This window comes from Corythoichthys intestinalis, chromosome 3, assembly GCF_030265065.1.
Source record: "Corythoichthys intestinalis isolate RoL2023-P3 chromosome 3, ASM3026506v1, whole genome shotgun sequence".
Classification (NCBI taxonomy): Eukaryota; Metazoa; Chordata; class Actinopteri; order Syngnathiformes; family Syngnathidae; genus Corythoichthys; species Corythoichthys intestinalis.
In genome coordinates this window covers 21,826,652-21,841,041 of record NC_080397.1, presented here as the reverse complement: position 1 = coordinate 21,841,041, position 14,390 = coordinate 21,826,652, and the positions used below count along the sequence as shown (strand labels likewise).

Below are 14,390 nucleotides of genomic sequence, written 5' to 3'. Positions count from 1 at the left end.
TGACTGAAATGCCCCAACCCCCAAGCCCCCCCCCCCTTTTTTTTTTTTTTTTGCGAGGGGGGTGCTTAAAAGCTTGAAGTACTGCCGTTTTAGAAAATTTGTGTAGGTACATAAGTAAAAATTCAAAGCAAGGTCATTGTTAAAAATCGATTTAATTAAAAAGTTAATATACAGCATATACTTCAATTCAATATTACTATAGAGAATAAATCAAAAGTCCCATTAGGGCAGCTTTACATGATTAAAATGTAATAAAATATTTACAATTTTTTTTTTAGGTAAGTAAATATTTACAATCATGAACTACAAAAACACATGAGAAGTAAATAGTAATGTAAAGATAACTAGTACATTAAAAATGGACATTCAGGCTAAATAAAACAAGTTGAATTTCTAGTTGGATGTTCAGTCTTTTTCAGCACATAACAATCAGAACATGAGACAACAATGGCCCACTGTGGATACTTTTGTCCCAGATCTGAGTGAGATGACCCAGAAGTACCCTGTGGATAGTGTTTGAATTCTAGAAATGCTCAGGAAAGGTGCCTGGAGGCAAGATTTTACCTTTTTATATAGGTTGCTCAGCCTTGACAAAAGGAGATATATTGTCCGCAATATTTGAAATGACAGACAGCTGCTGAATTTTATGACACGGGAGTGTTTCATTGTCAATTTTTAGGGATAAAATACAGGTCGTTACTTTTTGGCCAAAATTGTGGAGTCACCAGACTTTATATTGAAAAAAGGCAGAAATTGACATGACCCAAATTGTTTTCAAATGGCAACTTTCTGGTTTTAGTAAAGTTTAAAAAAAAAAAAATGGTGAAAAAACTGTGGTAATCACTTTAAGATCAAGCTGTGGGGGGGGGGCATAATCCTGTAAAATTCCCCCAAGTAACATCTGGATTACCTCATTGGTCTGCAGTTAAGATAACAGGTCTCACTTTTTGGTGGGCTTTTGCACCAATTTGTCCTGAATCATGACTCCCAACATAAGATGTCAAATGAAACAAGAGTTTTGTCAGACCTCATTAGGTAAATCGTGTAGTGTTAGCAAAGAAGTTGGTTGTTCACTTAGCCATCTAAAATCTGGATCAAGTACAAACTAAATGTGAAAGTTGTTAAAGGTAAGCAGAATAGACGACTTCAAACTGAGTGAAGAGCCCTGTTTGTCACTCATGTCTTGAGCTGTTATCAAAGCCTGAGGTATTGCAACAAAGTATTGTTTGCTTGATCATTCGACCCCCCCCCCCCCCCTCCCCAAAATAGGGAGATTCCATATATTTATCCTCAGAATTGAGTGATAATCCCCATGCTTGGTCATGGAGTAAATGTTAAAATTTCTTGTGTTTAAATGTAGCAGGTTTCTATTTTAAAATGATTCAAGTTTTGTCGTGTCCGTTTATTTTCTTGTCCACAAAAAAACTGCGTGAACGTGCAACGGGAATGGTGATTCCACACTTTTCGTCAGTGGCTGTACATTATAAACCTGCATCAATGAGTCTTTTAGAATGATAAAAATGTGAACAAATATGTCTAAAAATGTGTAATGTAAAGATCATGAAAGGAAAAAGTGTAAAAACAAAACTAGGGATAAAATATAGAAATAAGTAGCGATCACAGTCAATACTTGCCGATGCGCAATGACAACTGTAATGACATGTTAAGTTGAATTCAATGTGACTTCTGTCCTTTTGAGATAGAAAGGAAGCAAAGCACCTTTGCATATGAACTTCAACCCATGACGTTATCCGACAAAGATTAAGGAAAGGTAGCATATACAAGTAGGTTAGGAAAATTGCAGAATCTGAAGAGGGCCATTGGTTAAATATATTAACACTGAACTTTAAAGACAAAGGCCACATGTTTTTTTAAATTCTATGTTGTACCCAGTGGGTTGTAAAATGTTCTTGAAATCAAAAGTCAAACTTCAGGATTTCGTCATCCACAGACTCACCGGAGTAAAGGAACTCTTGCTTTAGGTAGGGAGTGACTGTAAAGAACAGAAAGGCAACATTGATGGAGGAAGACACTTGGAATAAATTTGTTTTATCAGTTTCATGTTGCAAAGACTTAAAAGATCCCCTTCCACCAATTTAATAGTTTTTTTATGTGGTCTAAAATATTGGGCAGCTGAGACTGCTATATTTCTCATTATATTTGATATGTAAGCCTTGTTCTAATTCTGTTGCTTGGCACCTGGTGACTAGAGTGGACTTTTTGCACTATAGTATGTGAAATGCAGCATTTCAACGATAACTGGCTTGTGGCAGTCAAACATTCGTAACGAAATTCCTTGTGGAACCATGTTGGATCGTGCCCACTCGAATGTGTGATGCTGTTGCCCGCGCATGTTTTGGCAACAAACTGCAAGTGATGCCAATTCTTCAATGTTATATTCAGCAGGCTGTTGGTGGAGTCGTAGCAGACTATAGTGTGCATTGAGCAGCCTTCTTAGGGAGACAGTTTGGTAGGTATATTTTAGGGATTTAAATGTATTGATCCTCGAACCTAATTATTATTTTTTTTATATCTCAGGGCTCAGTAATTGTGGTCTTATTGTTGACTTTCAGTTCCCAGTTTGCCAGTAGAGGGAATGCAAACACTTTGGGTGTGCTTATGATTTTTCTGGGCTGATGATGGCCTACATTTAGGGAGCTGGGCAGTCTTAGGTCATTTGAACTAGATTCTTGTATTTTTGTCTACTTCCAGTCTTGTGACATTCCCGTCAGCCTGGTGTGCATGATCAACCAGACCCTTAGCGTATGCATGATACGGAAAGGATAAAAACTTAAGTATTGTTGTAATCTCATACTCTGTGCAATGAAAATAACTTTCTATTCTATTCTATGACACATTTTATATTTCTATGGCCTGCTGGCGGCTGTAGGGTTTCTGAGTCTTGCTTGTTTAAAACAAATGCATTTGTGTGATGTTTGCTTCTGAGGTGAGGGAGTCTGTTAGAAGCACCAAATATGCAAATGCTTCAATAATGGGCAACAATCCTATGTCATATTGTCACTGAATTCAAATCTGCCCATTTGCACAGGTGTTTGCAATCAAATTACATAAATTTCAAATTTAAAACTGGTCACACATTTTAACCTGTTATGCATTGTGAGGAAAAAATGTTTTAATGAAAGGGGATCTTTAAAAGCATTTGGTAAGATGGTAAGTATGTGATACCATAGTTTAGAAAATCGCTCAGATTGCAAAGTGCGGCGAGCTTTACGTCCTCTGGAGGTAGCAGGTCTGTTGTATGTAAATCGGAAAAAAAGGCAGAAAAACGAGAAATGCCATTAAAAGCAAGAACAGAGAGGATTATGCAGAGTAGTGACATTAACAGGCAAGGTAAGCTATAGCCAGTCATACTCCAAACAACTCGTCTTTGGAGGACATGCAAGCATTGCCATTGAAATAAAGTGCAGGCAGACTTGAGAATGATTTAGCAGGAAAGATCATTTCAGCTCCTTAGTTGGATGTTGCAGCAGCCCAGTCAAAAATACACCAAAAAAGTGAGATATAAGTGAGAATGTACTTGTGTATCTAAAATTTGACATTAATCCAATTATCCAACTGCTGCCCAAACCCAACTGGAACTAGCAGTTTAATGTCAGCTTGTTTAAGGGAAAGGCATTGTGTTGGTGTGACTGTGATGATCCATGTGGGCTGGGGAGAGCTTGCCTGCAAGTGCGCCATGTTTAAGTTGACAGCAGTGCATGTGTTGGCTGCGTCTCTATGGCCGTCACACGGCACACAACACACCGGTTCCTGCTCGCCGGCCACTACATGCAAGTTGCCTAGGGAGCCAACCCGTGGGGTGCGATAAATGGAGCTGGTAGAGAGAGGGGATGGCATTAGGTTACGGACCATGAATGGCTATAGCATCTGCCTTGCCTTGTTCACAATACATTTCTCATGCTACTGTTTGATTCAGTTTGTTATGAAGTTTAATTTGTTGCCTTGATATTGTCTGATGAAGGGAACAGGATGTTTTGTTTCATAGCATATCCTTGAAACATGTAATGTTTCAAGGATATGGATGGCGTGCAATTATGTGGCACAAAGAGGGATGCTTACTACCCTTTTTGTTTGATATTTATGGCCTATAATTGATTTTGTATAAAAATTACGATTTACTCTTGCATAGGTGAAACACTATTGGGTCTATCAAACAAAACTGGAAAACATGGAAATTGCACTCGTAAATACGTAGACGATTGATAAATGTGTTGCTAATGTGTTTTGGCACCCTTTAATCAGATACCAACAATATCAGTGTCCTGGTTGTTTTCTGCTTACAAGTAAACAAAGGAGACTTTCTTCATTTTCTTAGCCTCTCATATTCCAATTAATGCGTTCACTGCTAGTGGTTTTCACATTTTCATAGTACTACTTGGAACGGAAAACCAACCCCACCAAATTTGAGATAAGTACAGTGGTACCTCTACTTACGAACGTCTATACAATTTTCAGGTTACGGCACGCCTCAATGAGAAAATATAGCCTCTTGTTACGTAAGAAATTTCAGGATACGAGAGCCAAAAGTACAGTACTGTAAACGATACGTATGTACTTCCAGCTTTTAAATGTCACGCCATTAAAATCCTGCTACCCAACTGATCATAATCTTTCCTATAATGTTTCTCACGAGATTCTACTCTCCTATTGCCCTTGTGTTGATGACATTTAAATGTGGGTGTCGCAGTATGATGACGTGCACAGGCGCGACTTTGTTGTTTGTATAGTGGGCTTGATGTCTTCGGCAAAAGAGCACAAGTCTCGCGTTTTTTGATGAGATGGACAGGGTTCTCTTGATTTAAGGAAAAAGGCAATCGCCGAGACTAGTTTGCCACAAAGCCAACGCCATTTTCGATCTCGTGAAAGACATCTCCTCACTTGAAAGCTAAGGTTTTTTTTCTTCATTTTTCCTTTGTATTATGTTCTATTACCTACTACATTACAGGTATTAACGGTTAGGTATATTAAATGATTCAAAGGTGTTTGGCTGTTGTTTCATTACGGTTTTACCCCGATTATAGAATTTAGTGTGGCATTCCAGTAGTGCTTGGAACGGATTAGTCATTTACATTGAAAACGCTTCTCTAATTACAGAATTTTCAGGTTATGAGACTATTTTCCGGAAACAATATCGTAAGTAGAGGTACCACTGTAGAGCCGAACAGTGTTTTGATCAAACTGTGCACCGCAAAAAAAAAAGTTTTTGACAATAATAATAATAACAAGGTGAGAAATGGGGAAATACCCTAGTAGACATGGCTTAAAAATTCTACCATGTAGGTGTGAGCAAGGTGTCACAGTTGCTTTTTACCTGCATGCCATTCCACTTGCTGGCAATGAGGTTCTGGTCCTCTTCCTGCTGTCTGAGTGGTCAGACAGAGCCAATGAATTGAAACCAGTCTTGCAGCTTTGTACACTGGCCTGAAGGACGGTCTTACTGCAAAGGAGATTAGTCATTGCTTCCACGTTTTACATTGGGTTATTAGCAGATGCAGGGTGAGGATAGACATAGAGCAAAGCTTACTTAAGAGATGCTGACCTGGTGTGAATCTTATTCTCTTCTTGCCTGTGAAAACACATGATTAACATAATTTCTAATGGTTTAAAACTGCATTATTTCGGCTCAGATGCAGCCACGTATTGTCATGGCAACAATACTAGATACTGGTAAGAAGTACCGTATTTTTCGGACTATAAGTCGCAGTTTTTTTCATAGTTTGGCTGGGGTTGCGACATATACTCAGGAGCGACTTATATGTGAAAGTATTAACACATTATGATATAATTTCACATGTTATTTTGGTGTTTTGGAGTGACACTGATGGTTTGGTAAACTTTAGCATGTTCTTTATGCCATAGTTATCTGAATAACTCTTAATAGTTATGGCCATGTTCGCGTTCTGCCTTTGGCAATGTATGTTCAATTGTATTATTGACTTTTTTATATTGAAATGCATGCTTTTAGTTTGTGGCGCTTTCACGCCCACGTGAGGGTGCACTCGCACTTGTTTCCGTGAATAAGACCGCTCACACGCCAGAAGACTGACAGCTACGCAGCTTGAGTGAGTGGGCGAGTTAGCAAGAGAGAAACATGGCTGCGAACCTACGCTCATTGTTTATGCTTGTAAAATATCTCTAAAAAGGCAACGCCTGTGTGTATCATCTTTTCTGTTGTTGTTGTATGTTTTCAACCCGCGATCAGACACTTAAAGCCAGTTGTGTGGTTGTTTGAACGATGTGCTAATGCTAGCGAACGCATGCTAGCCGTTTGTGTCATTGCTGTAACAGCACCTAATTATCATTTATTTACGTTGATGCGAACCTGTTTGGTATCGAGGACGAAATTGATTCCGCAAATTATACGAACGTCAAGCGTCATCATTTGGGAGTTTAGCTTGCTGTATAGCCAGGACCGAGCCGTAGCGTCCTGGTGAGGACAGTATATTCGCATTTCGTTGTTCATGCACTGTAGACTTATTCAGCATGTTGCTCTCTATTGTATTTTAATATTAAATTGCCTTTCAAGATGACAGATCTGTTCTATTTGTTGGATTTTATCAAGTAAATGTCCCCCAAAATGCGACTTATACTCCTGTGCGACTTGTAGTCCGAAAAATACGGTACAGTACAGTATACACTTTTTTTTTTTTTTTTTTGGGGTAAAATTCTAGTGTGTACCCCACTTTAGCAAGACGTTTTATTGGTGAAACAGCAAAAGAATAAGTTGTTGTTGAACATGCGTCTGCCTTAGGTTGGATGTTAGAGGGGGCTCACTTACAGCATTCTCAGTGATAGATCCAGAGTGGGTGTCAGCACACATTATTTGAGGGGGTTCACAGGCCGGTGGAACTCATTGAAATCCTAACCCGTCTATACAGAAATGCAGGATGGAAGAAGGGAAGCCATACACAATCCACCACAGGGCAAGGCTACACAGGGACGATAGCAGCATGGCTACCAGCCATCTAGAAGGAGGACAATTCATAAAGAGCAAACAGAAAAAAAACAAAGGAGGAAATAATAAAAAAGGGAGAGACAAGAGACGACTGGGCGAGTCACAAGGTTTCCGATGCTCTTTTACAATGGGGCTGGATCAATAAATCAATGGTCATTCTCAGAAGATACTGAATTTGAGCTGAACAATTTTTTGTTTCATTAATTTCCTGCTAAATTGGCTGATCATTTTTATATTGAGAAATGGCCAAAATCTAAAACAATACTGCTCAATACTGCTGTGATTGTCCTAATCACATATTTTTGCAGCCGAGTTCAAGTCATCTGATTTGGGGGATTTGCTGATAGAGTACCGATCCGATACCTCAGCAATCATTAATTTATTCATTACAAAACATTTTTTGTTCTTTTAACAATATCTTTGTCCGATTTAATGTTGTTGCTTTGTAGCCAAAAAAAAAAAAAAAAAATCTTAACACTGCCCGATTCGAATCTCCTAAAAATGTTGCACAGTACAAAACATTTTTTGTTCCTTTTGACAATATGCTTGCACATCTTTTCTTTTTAGCCCTTACATTTAAAAACTTTAAAACACGATCTTTGCCAAGTGATTGATTTTCAAAAGTGTCATGCTGAGGCCTGATTTCTGATTACGCGATTGAATTGGGGACGTCCCTAATTGTTATATCAATTTACCTATTTTGTTGCTTGTAGCACTCCGCTTATTCACTGCCGATGACAGCGATACACGCTAAATTTATTTGAACTGGGAAGCCTGGCATTGATTGATCATGTTATCACAGTCACTGACGGCGATAGGTGTCCTATCCAATTTGTCAGAGGGCGTGGGAGCAATCAATTGCCTCGAGCCCTTCCAGTCAAAATAGATTGGACATCTAGTGCCGTTAATGGCAGAGCCTATGAGTTAATACATAAAAATAATTATTTAAAAAACTTTACGATTCAGATTTTATAAAAATGATGTGATTGGGCCAAATTTCCGATCACGTGATGGGATCAGGGACATCTCTACTGCTGAACAAATAAAAAATATAATTGTAAAGAAAAAAAGCTAAATCACAGCTAAAAAGTTCAATCACAGGCTCGTGGTTGGAAAATTTAATGGACGCCATGCACGTCGCACTTTGGCATTTGGAGTAAGGTGGCGCGTTAAATTACGGTCAGCAGTTAAATTATATTGAAAAAAAATAACTACGCCGTAGTCATTGATGCCCTCTCATTCTCTTCAATTATTCTAAGTTGCGCAAATTACGTATCATGCTTTAGTAATTCTAAAGTTATCCAAGTAACAAGTTGTTCGTGACATGAGTAGCTCGTTTGGCTAGCCAGAGTTTTCCCACAGCTTTGTAGTTCTGGGTTAATGGAAAATGTTAAAACCTAAAACTGAGATGAATTGCTGTAGTTATTGGCTGGAGTGGCTATCCCTTAGATTTAAAATGTAAACACTTTTAGTGAGGTCTTGAGCTTTGCATGTACCAGCATTGAACTATTGATGACTGTCGAAACTACAGTATTTGCAGTCTGCGACTCACGTATTTGTGGATTTCTTAATGTTTGCTGTGCATATTGCTTGAGCCTCTTTTAGTATTGCAATCTATTATGCATGTTTTGATTTTCTAAATATACAAATAAATAAATACTGATACATTGACCAAAAGGGTTGTTACGCCTACACATTTTAATGAGATCTGCCGCATCAGAAATCTTTTTTTCCCCCCTAATACACTGAAATTGTATATGCAAAGTTGTTTCAGGTGAGTGCTTATGAAGACTGAGCATTGACGTTATGCTTGGAGTGATCCAGTCTCAGTAAAACAGCAGCAGCAACAACAACAACAAAAAAAAACAGGAAAACCATGTGAACCCTGCCCAACATTTAGTGAATATTAGACAACGACAGATAAAAGACATCTACGAGGCATGTATGAGCGTGCATGTCCGAGGATGTCGTGCCTGTTGCCATGCTTGGAAGGGGGAAAAAGGCAGAAAAGGTGCTTTTACATTATTTGCAGTGGAATTTGACATGCTCTTCAATGTTAAGCAGTGAAGCAAGATGGTTAAAGATCAGCTGAAGGTTAGATGGTTGGATGGCAACACTAATAAGTCACTGGGCCTAATGTGCATGAAAATCTCCACCCTGCTTTAGTGTGTCCCCCCTTGTGGAAGGACATTTGATCCCAGCACAACACTGACTGTTTAACACAGTATGAGTACTATGGAGTCCTCAGGCCACACTGAAATAAGTATCAAGTCCGAAAAAAAAACTTTAAATAACTTGGGTATTATTTTTTTCCCCGTTTGATTTTGATACACTCAGCGCAATCTTAAGTATTATCATATTTCAGCTGCAGATGTTGCACAGACCCTCCTAGAATTGCTCCAATAAAATTGCCCAATGATTGCATGTGTGTGCCTTTGGTGAAAATGTATGGATTTTAGGCAAGGCTGCCTTTTTTTTTTCACTGCAAGCATAACCCTTAACTATTTATGGGGCGCACAATATCAGTTGACTTGCAAGTACACTATATTTGCACTGAATTTTACTGTCTTACATATTTTTCTATCAGCTGATATGTGCTTTACCATACCACTAACAGGATTTACGTGTGGCGCAGAATTTGGTCAGACACATGTATTAAAAATAAAGCCAGAAGAATAATAATCATAAAATGAAACAAAAATTGTTTTTAAAAAGTTATACCACATAAAAAAATACACTTGCACCAAGTCAAATTTAAGCAAAATACCCTAATTTAGAAGTAATATTCCGCCCAGATTTAAGATGTTATGAAGACGATCACTCAAAACAAGACCAGCTGGACCCACTGGAAAAGCTGAAAAAAAAAAAGATCAAACACCCGTTCCAAAAACTGCTTTAAAGTTGGGCAGAAATACCATGACATGACACACAAAAAGCCTCAAAAGACCTACGCACCAGTTCGAACAGGAAACGAGCAGTCTTCATCCATGTATGTGAGTGAAATTTAGTGAACCAAAAAAAGGTGATACAAATATTGAGGGCTCTTTTAAAGATTTATCCTTACTCTCAAAGTTTTAACTGGGCCTTATTATTCCTTCAGAGATGTGAGGATTTAGAATCCACTCTGGTAAATGATGATCAGGGGACATCCTGTATGATAGGATGAAAACAGGAATTTTGTGGAAAAACTGCTCCCCCATTGCATTTAATCACTGAAATCTAAGCACCGAACATTTAAGTTTGGTATGCTGCAGTGACGCTTGCCAATGCTGTTAGCAAGTACTGCAAGAACAGAAAGTCGATGGCAGGCAGGAGTAAATGTAGTACATCTACTGGTTGCATATCCATGTTGCAGCTTAGCCAAAGGGGGGAAAAAAGCCATCCATTCCAACAGAATGAGGATCGAGCTTTAAATGGGAAGGGGCATGCTCTTACCTCCTTCAAACCTTCATACATTTCATTCCTGTCCACACCAACACCCTCTCAGCTATCTTTTAAACGACAGGCAACACACTGGCCAGACCGCGCCTGTGAGGCCACAGCAGAGAAATATCCCCTGCCTGGCATGGGGACAACAGAGCCACAAGGGAAGATTGGCAGTCGCCAGTCAACCACAGGTTATAATGGGCATATTTAGAAAAGGGCATTAGTTTATACACAGGGTAGAGTCCATTTAATTGTCTGCTCATTGCTTTTCCAAAGATCTTATGCTACATCAAGTAGAACCTTTAGTCAATCGATCACAAGGTGTTCATTTGGGGGTATTGATCAGGACAAGACTTTAAACGTTTGCGACTACAGTGTTGGGAGGAAACCTGCAGCTGACTATGATGAGAGGTTAGCTACTCACTGGACTGGTTGACTACCAAGTGCAAACAGAAAATCGATATACAAACTGATTTTAAAACGTGTTATTTACACTCAGTCTCCAGCCTTCTACTGAGTTGACTGCCACAGCAAAAATCCCATGTGCCTAAAAACACCTCGATACTCTTTTTAACACCTACTTTCCAGACAGCTAAGACAATATAAACTGACGTACATTCCTACCAGACCTGAATGCTATTTACTCAAAAGAACCAAATGTGTATTTCAAGAATACAACAGGCGCCCAAGCTCATCAAGTAGCTGCTGTATGATAAGATGGCATGCTTCAAACCTAAAAAATATTGCTGTCATAATGCTCTTAAATAATCAAACATGACACTGACACTGCTCTCTTCAGGAGGAAAATCAAATTTTTGACTGCAAAATAATCGCATTCGAATTGATTGAGGTTGGGACTCGATGAGTAGCAGTCTGTCTTAGTACTTACGATAATGAGCTTGAGGATCTTGGCTGCCTCTTGCTCTTCAAGGCTCGCAGTTTGTCACCCTGTGTCAAGCCATTCCGGTCCTCATCGTCGCTATACTGCAAATTTGCAGGTAAAAACATACAGTTAAGAATAGCAGATGAAGTGACCTATTTATATTAGAAATAAATGGTAATAACAAAAACATACCAGTTCCATCTCTTTCTTGGGTGCCCTGTTCTTATTGCTGCCATTAATGGTTATGTCGTCCACTCCAGAGAGTATTCTGGTCACAGCTAGTTTACCATTCTTTCTTTCATTTATCATTTTCTCCCGGAAAATGTCTCCCTCTGCCCATAGACTATTTTGTTTCCTGACCAAAAACACAAGAACATCTATTATTAGAGATGTGTATAGAAATTAATTCTACTAATTAGACTAAATAGTTGTCTGATTGTGCCTTGCAATACAATAGAGTGCGAAGCTTGGCTGCACCCAAAAGATGCACTGATGATTTACTCCCAACTACTTTACTGTCAAAAAAAAAAAAAAAAACGAACGAACAATATGTCAGCTATATGTGAAGTTATGCTACACTCACACAGAAAATGATTTTATTACATTATAAACATTATCATTTAGAACAAATTATACATTTATATTAGAGATAGGCCGATTATCTGCGTCGATATTAGGAAATTTGACATATATCGGTCTTTTTTTAATCCGACAGACCGATTTGAAAAAAATCCATTTAAAACAGCGTTATTTCGGCTCAGATGCAGCCACACATTTCTCTCCTGTCTGCTGTCTCCCGGTTGCCTGGCACTGCCAGACTATTCTCCCTGTATTTTTCAAACACTGTGAGGAATAGTCTGGGACCCAGCCCATTAACGGCCTCTCGAACAAGTACTAAATTAACCGTTCAATCAGATTTGTTTATTTGCGTGACGTGTTCTTAACGAGTAACGTCACTCTTGCGCGCCGAAAGTCGTCTCTACAACAACACAGATGGCGAACGGGAGAGCCAAGAATATGTTCCAATCTGCGGTAAAACCAGTTTTAAATGACCAAAAACACATCGACACAAGTCATTGACAACAGTCAACATGGCTCGCGCTAGCCATGTTGAATAAACGTCTCCATTCTCCGCTCATGCTAATTACTTGTCGCTTTAACAACATCATGTCTGCCCGTCGCTGATTGGTCCACTCCGCTGTCTGTTTGCTGTAGCTTGCTTCGCCCTCGGAATTTGATCCGCCGGACGGTCGCCAGACTCTATCGCAGGAACAGCGGTGAGTCTGGTATACCAGGCAAGTCTCCCGCACGAGTATTGACCCCGTCCTCTGATTGGTTAAATGGTAATGGTGAATGGGTTACACTTGTATTGCACCTTTCCACCTTTTTAGGGCCCTCAAAGCGCTTCTTCCTAAATTCTTATCTACCTAATGTGGGGTTTAGTATCTTGCTCAAGGATACTTAGCTACATTAGGGCAGAGAATCAAATCCACAACCTCTGTGTTGGGGAATGACTACCACTGAACCACGCCATCCCCTATCATTGGCTATTATAGGGACTATTTGTGTGATTCAATAAGCATGCTTTAGGCATTTCAACGAAGAGCAGTGTTTGCATTATTCAATTTCTTTACGCCAATTTTTTCACTTTTACTGCAAATGAATATCAGCTCCAAAAAATTGATTATCGGCCCCTCTATTAATAATCTGCATCGGTCCTGAAAAACCCGTATTGGTCAATCTCTATTATATATGTATGTATATATACAGTGGTATCTCTACTTGAGAACGTCTCTGCATACAAAATTTTCAGGTTAAGACACACTCAATGGTAAAATATTGCCTCTTGTTAAGAAATAAATTTCAGGACAAGAAATGCAAAAACACAGTATGGCTGGTACTCGCAGCTCCCAGAGTTGACTGAAAGTAACATACTTATAGCTGCTCTGCCAATGGCTATTGCCTAGCATTCCTGGCATCCAAATGGCTAAGAGGGACCTCTACTGCATGTGTGTATCCCAGTATCCTCTTCATTAGCCCCTTGTGTTCCGACAGCTTCACATGAGTGTATTAACTTTGATTATTTACTTTATTCTTGGTTTTTCACATTATGCACAACTCAGATTTTTTAAATTGTGCAATAATCTAATTGTAACATGTATTTGTTACATGTTTTGATGCATTTTATGCATTATAAAATATTTATGTCTGACTTTTGTGGGGGTTTGAACGGATTAGGGCATTTAAATGGAAAACGCGTCTCTACTTACAGAATTTTCTTCCAGAACCAATTAATTTCGTAAGTAGAGGTATCAACGTTCAAAGGTTTGGGGTCACCCAGACAATTTTGTGTTTTCCATGAAAAGTCACACTTTTATTTATCAAATGAGTTGCGAAATAAATAGAAAGTATAGTCGAGACATTGAGAAGGTTAGAAATAATTATTTTTATTTGAATTTTTTTTTTTCTTCAAACTTTGCTTTCGTCAAGGAATGTTCCATTTGCAGCAATTACAGCATTGCAGACCTTTGGCATTCTAGCTGTTAATTTGTTGAGGTAATCTGGTGAAATTTCACCCCACTCTTCCAGAAGCACCTCAAACAAGGGGGATTGGCTTGATGGGCACTTCTTGTGTACCATACGGTCCAGCTGCTCCCACAATAGCTCAGTGGAGTTGAGATCTGGTGACTGCGCTGGCCACTCCATTACAGAAAGAATACCAGCTGCCTTAATAGTTCTTGCATAATTTGGAGGTGTGCTTTGGGCATGGCGTTGCAAAATCGAGTGATAGCCTTCCTTATTCAAAGTCCCTTAGGCCTTGTACAAATCCCTTACTTTACAGGGCACCAAAGCAATCCCAGACCATGACATTACCTCCACCATGATTGACAGATGGTGTCAGGCACTCTTCCAGCATCTTTTCAGTTGTTCTGAATCTAAAAAATGTTCTTATGTGTGATCCAAACACCTCAAACTTCGATTCATCTGTCATAACACTTTTTTCCAATCTTCCTCTGTCCAATGTGTGTGTTCTTTTGCCCATATTAATCTCTTCCTTTTGTTGGCCAGTCTCAGATATGGCTTTTTCTTCGCCACGCTGCCTTG

General features: G+C 39.1%; 1 protein-coding gene across 7 annotated transcripts in view; it reads right to left on the bottom strand.

Annotated features, from left to right (window-relative positions):
* Positions 1–90: 90 nt before the first annotated feature.
* The window catches only part of cdc14b (cell division cycle 14B), a 28,070-nt gene continuing 13,770 nt past the window's right edge, over positions 91–14,390 (bottom strand). For 2 of the 7 annotated variants that reach the window (XM_057831653.1, XM_057831655.1), the window contains exons 10-16: positions 11,478–11,640; positions 11,292–11,386; positions 5,546–5,587; positions 5,333–5,458; positions 3,685–3,835; positions 3,187–3,252; positions 91–1,993 (exon numbers count right to left, since the gene is read on the bottom strand). In XM_057831653.1, the coding sequence (XP_057687636.1) occupies positions 3,229–3,252; positions 3,685–3,835; positions 5,333–5,458; positions 5,546–5,587; positions 11,292–11,386; positions 11,478–11,640 (601 nt within the window). In that variant the 3' untranslated portion in view covers positions 91–1,993; positions 3,187–3,228. The other 5 variants (XM_057831654.1, XM_057831656.1, XR_009062723.1 and 2 more) reach the window with 5 other exon arrangements.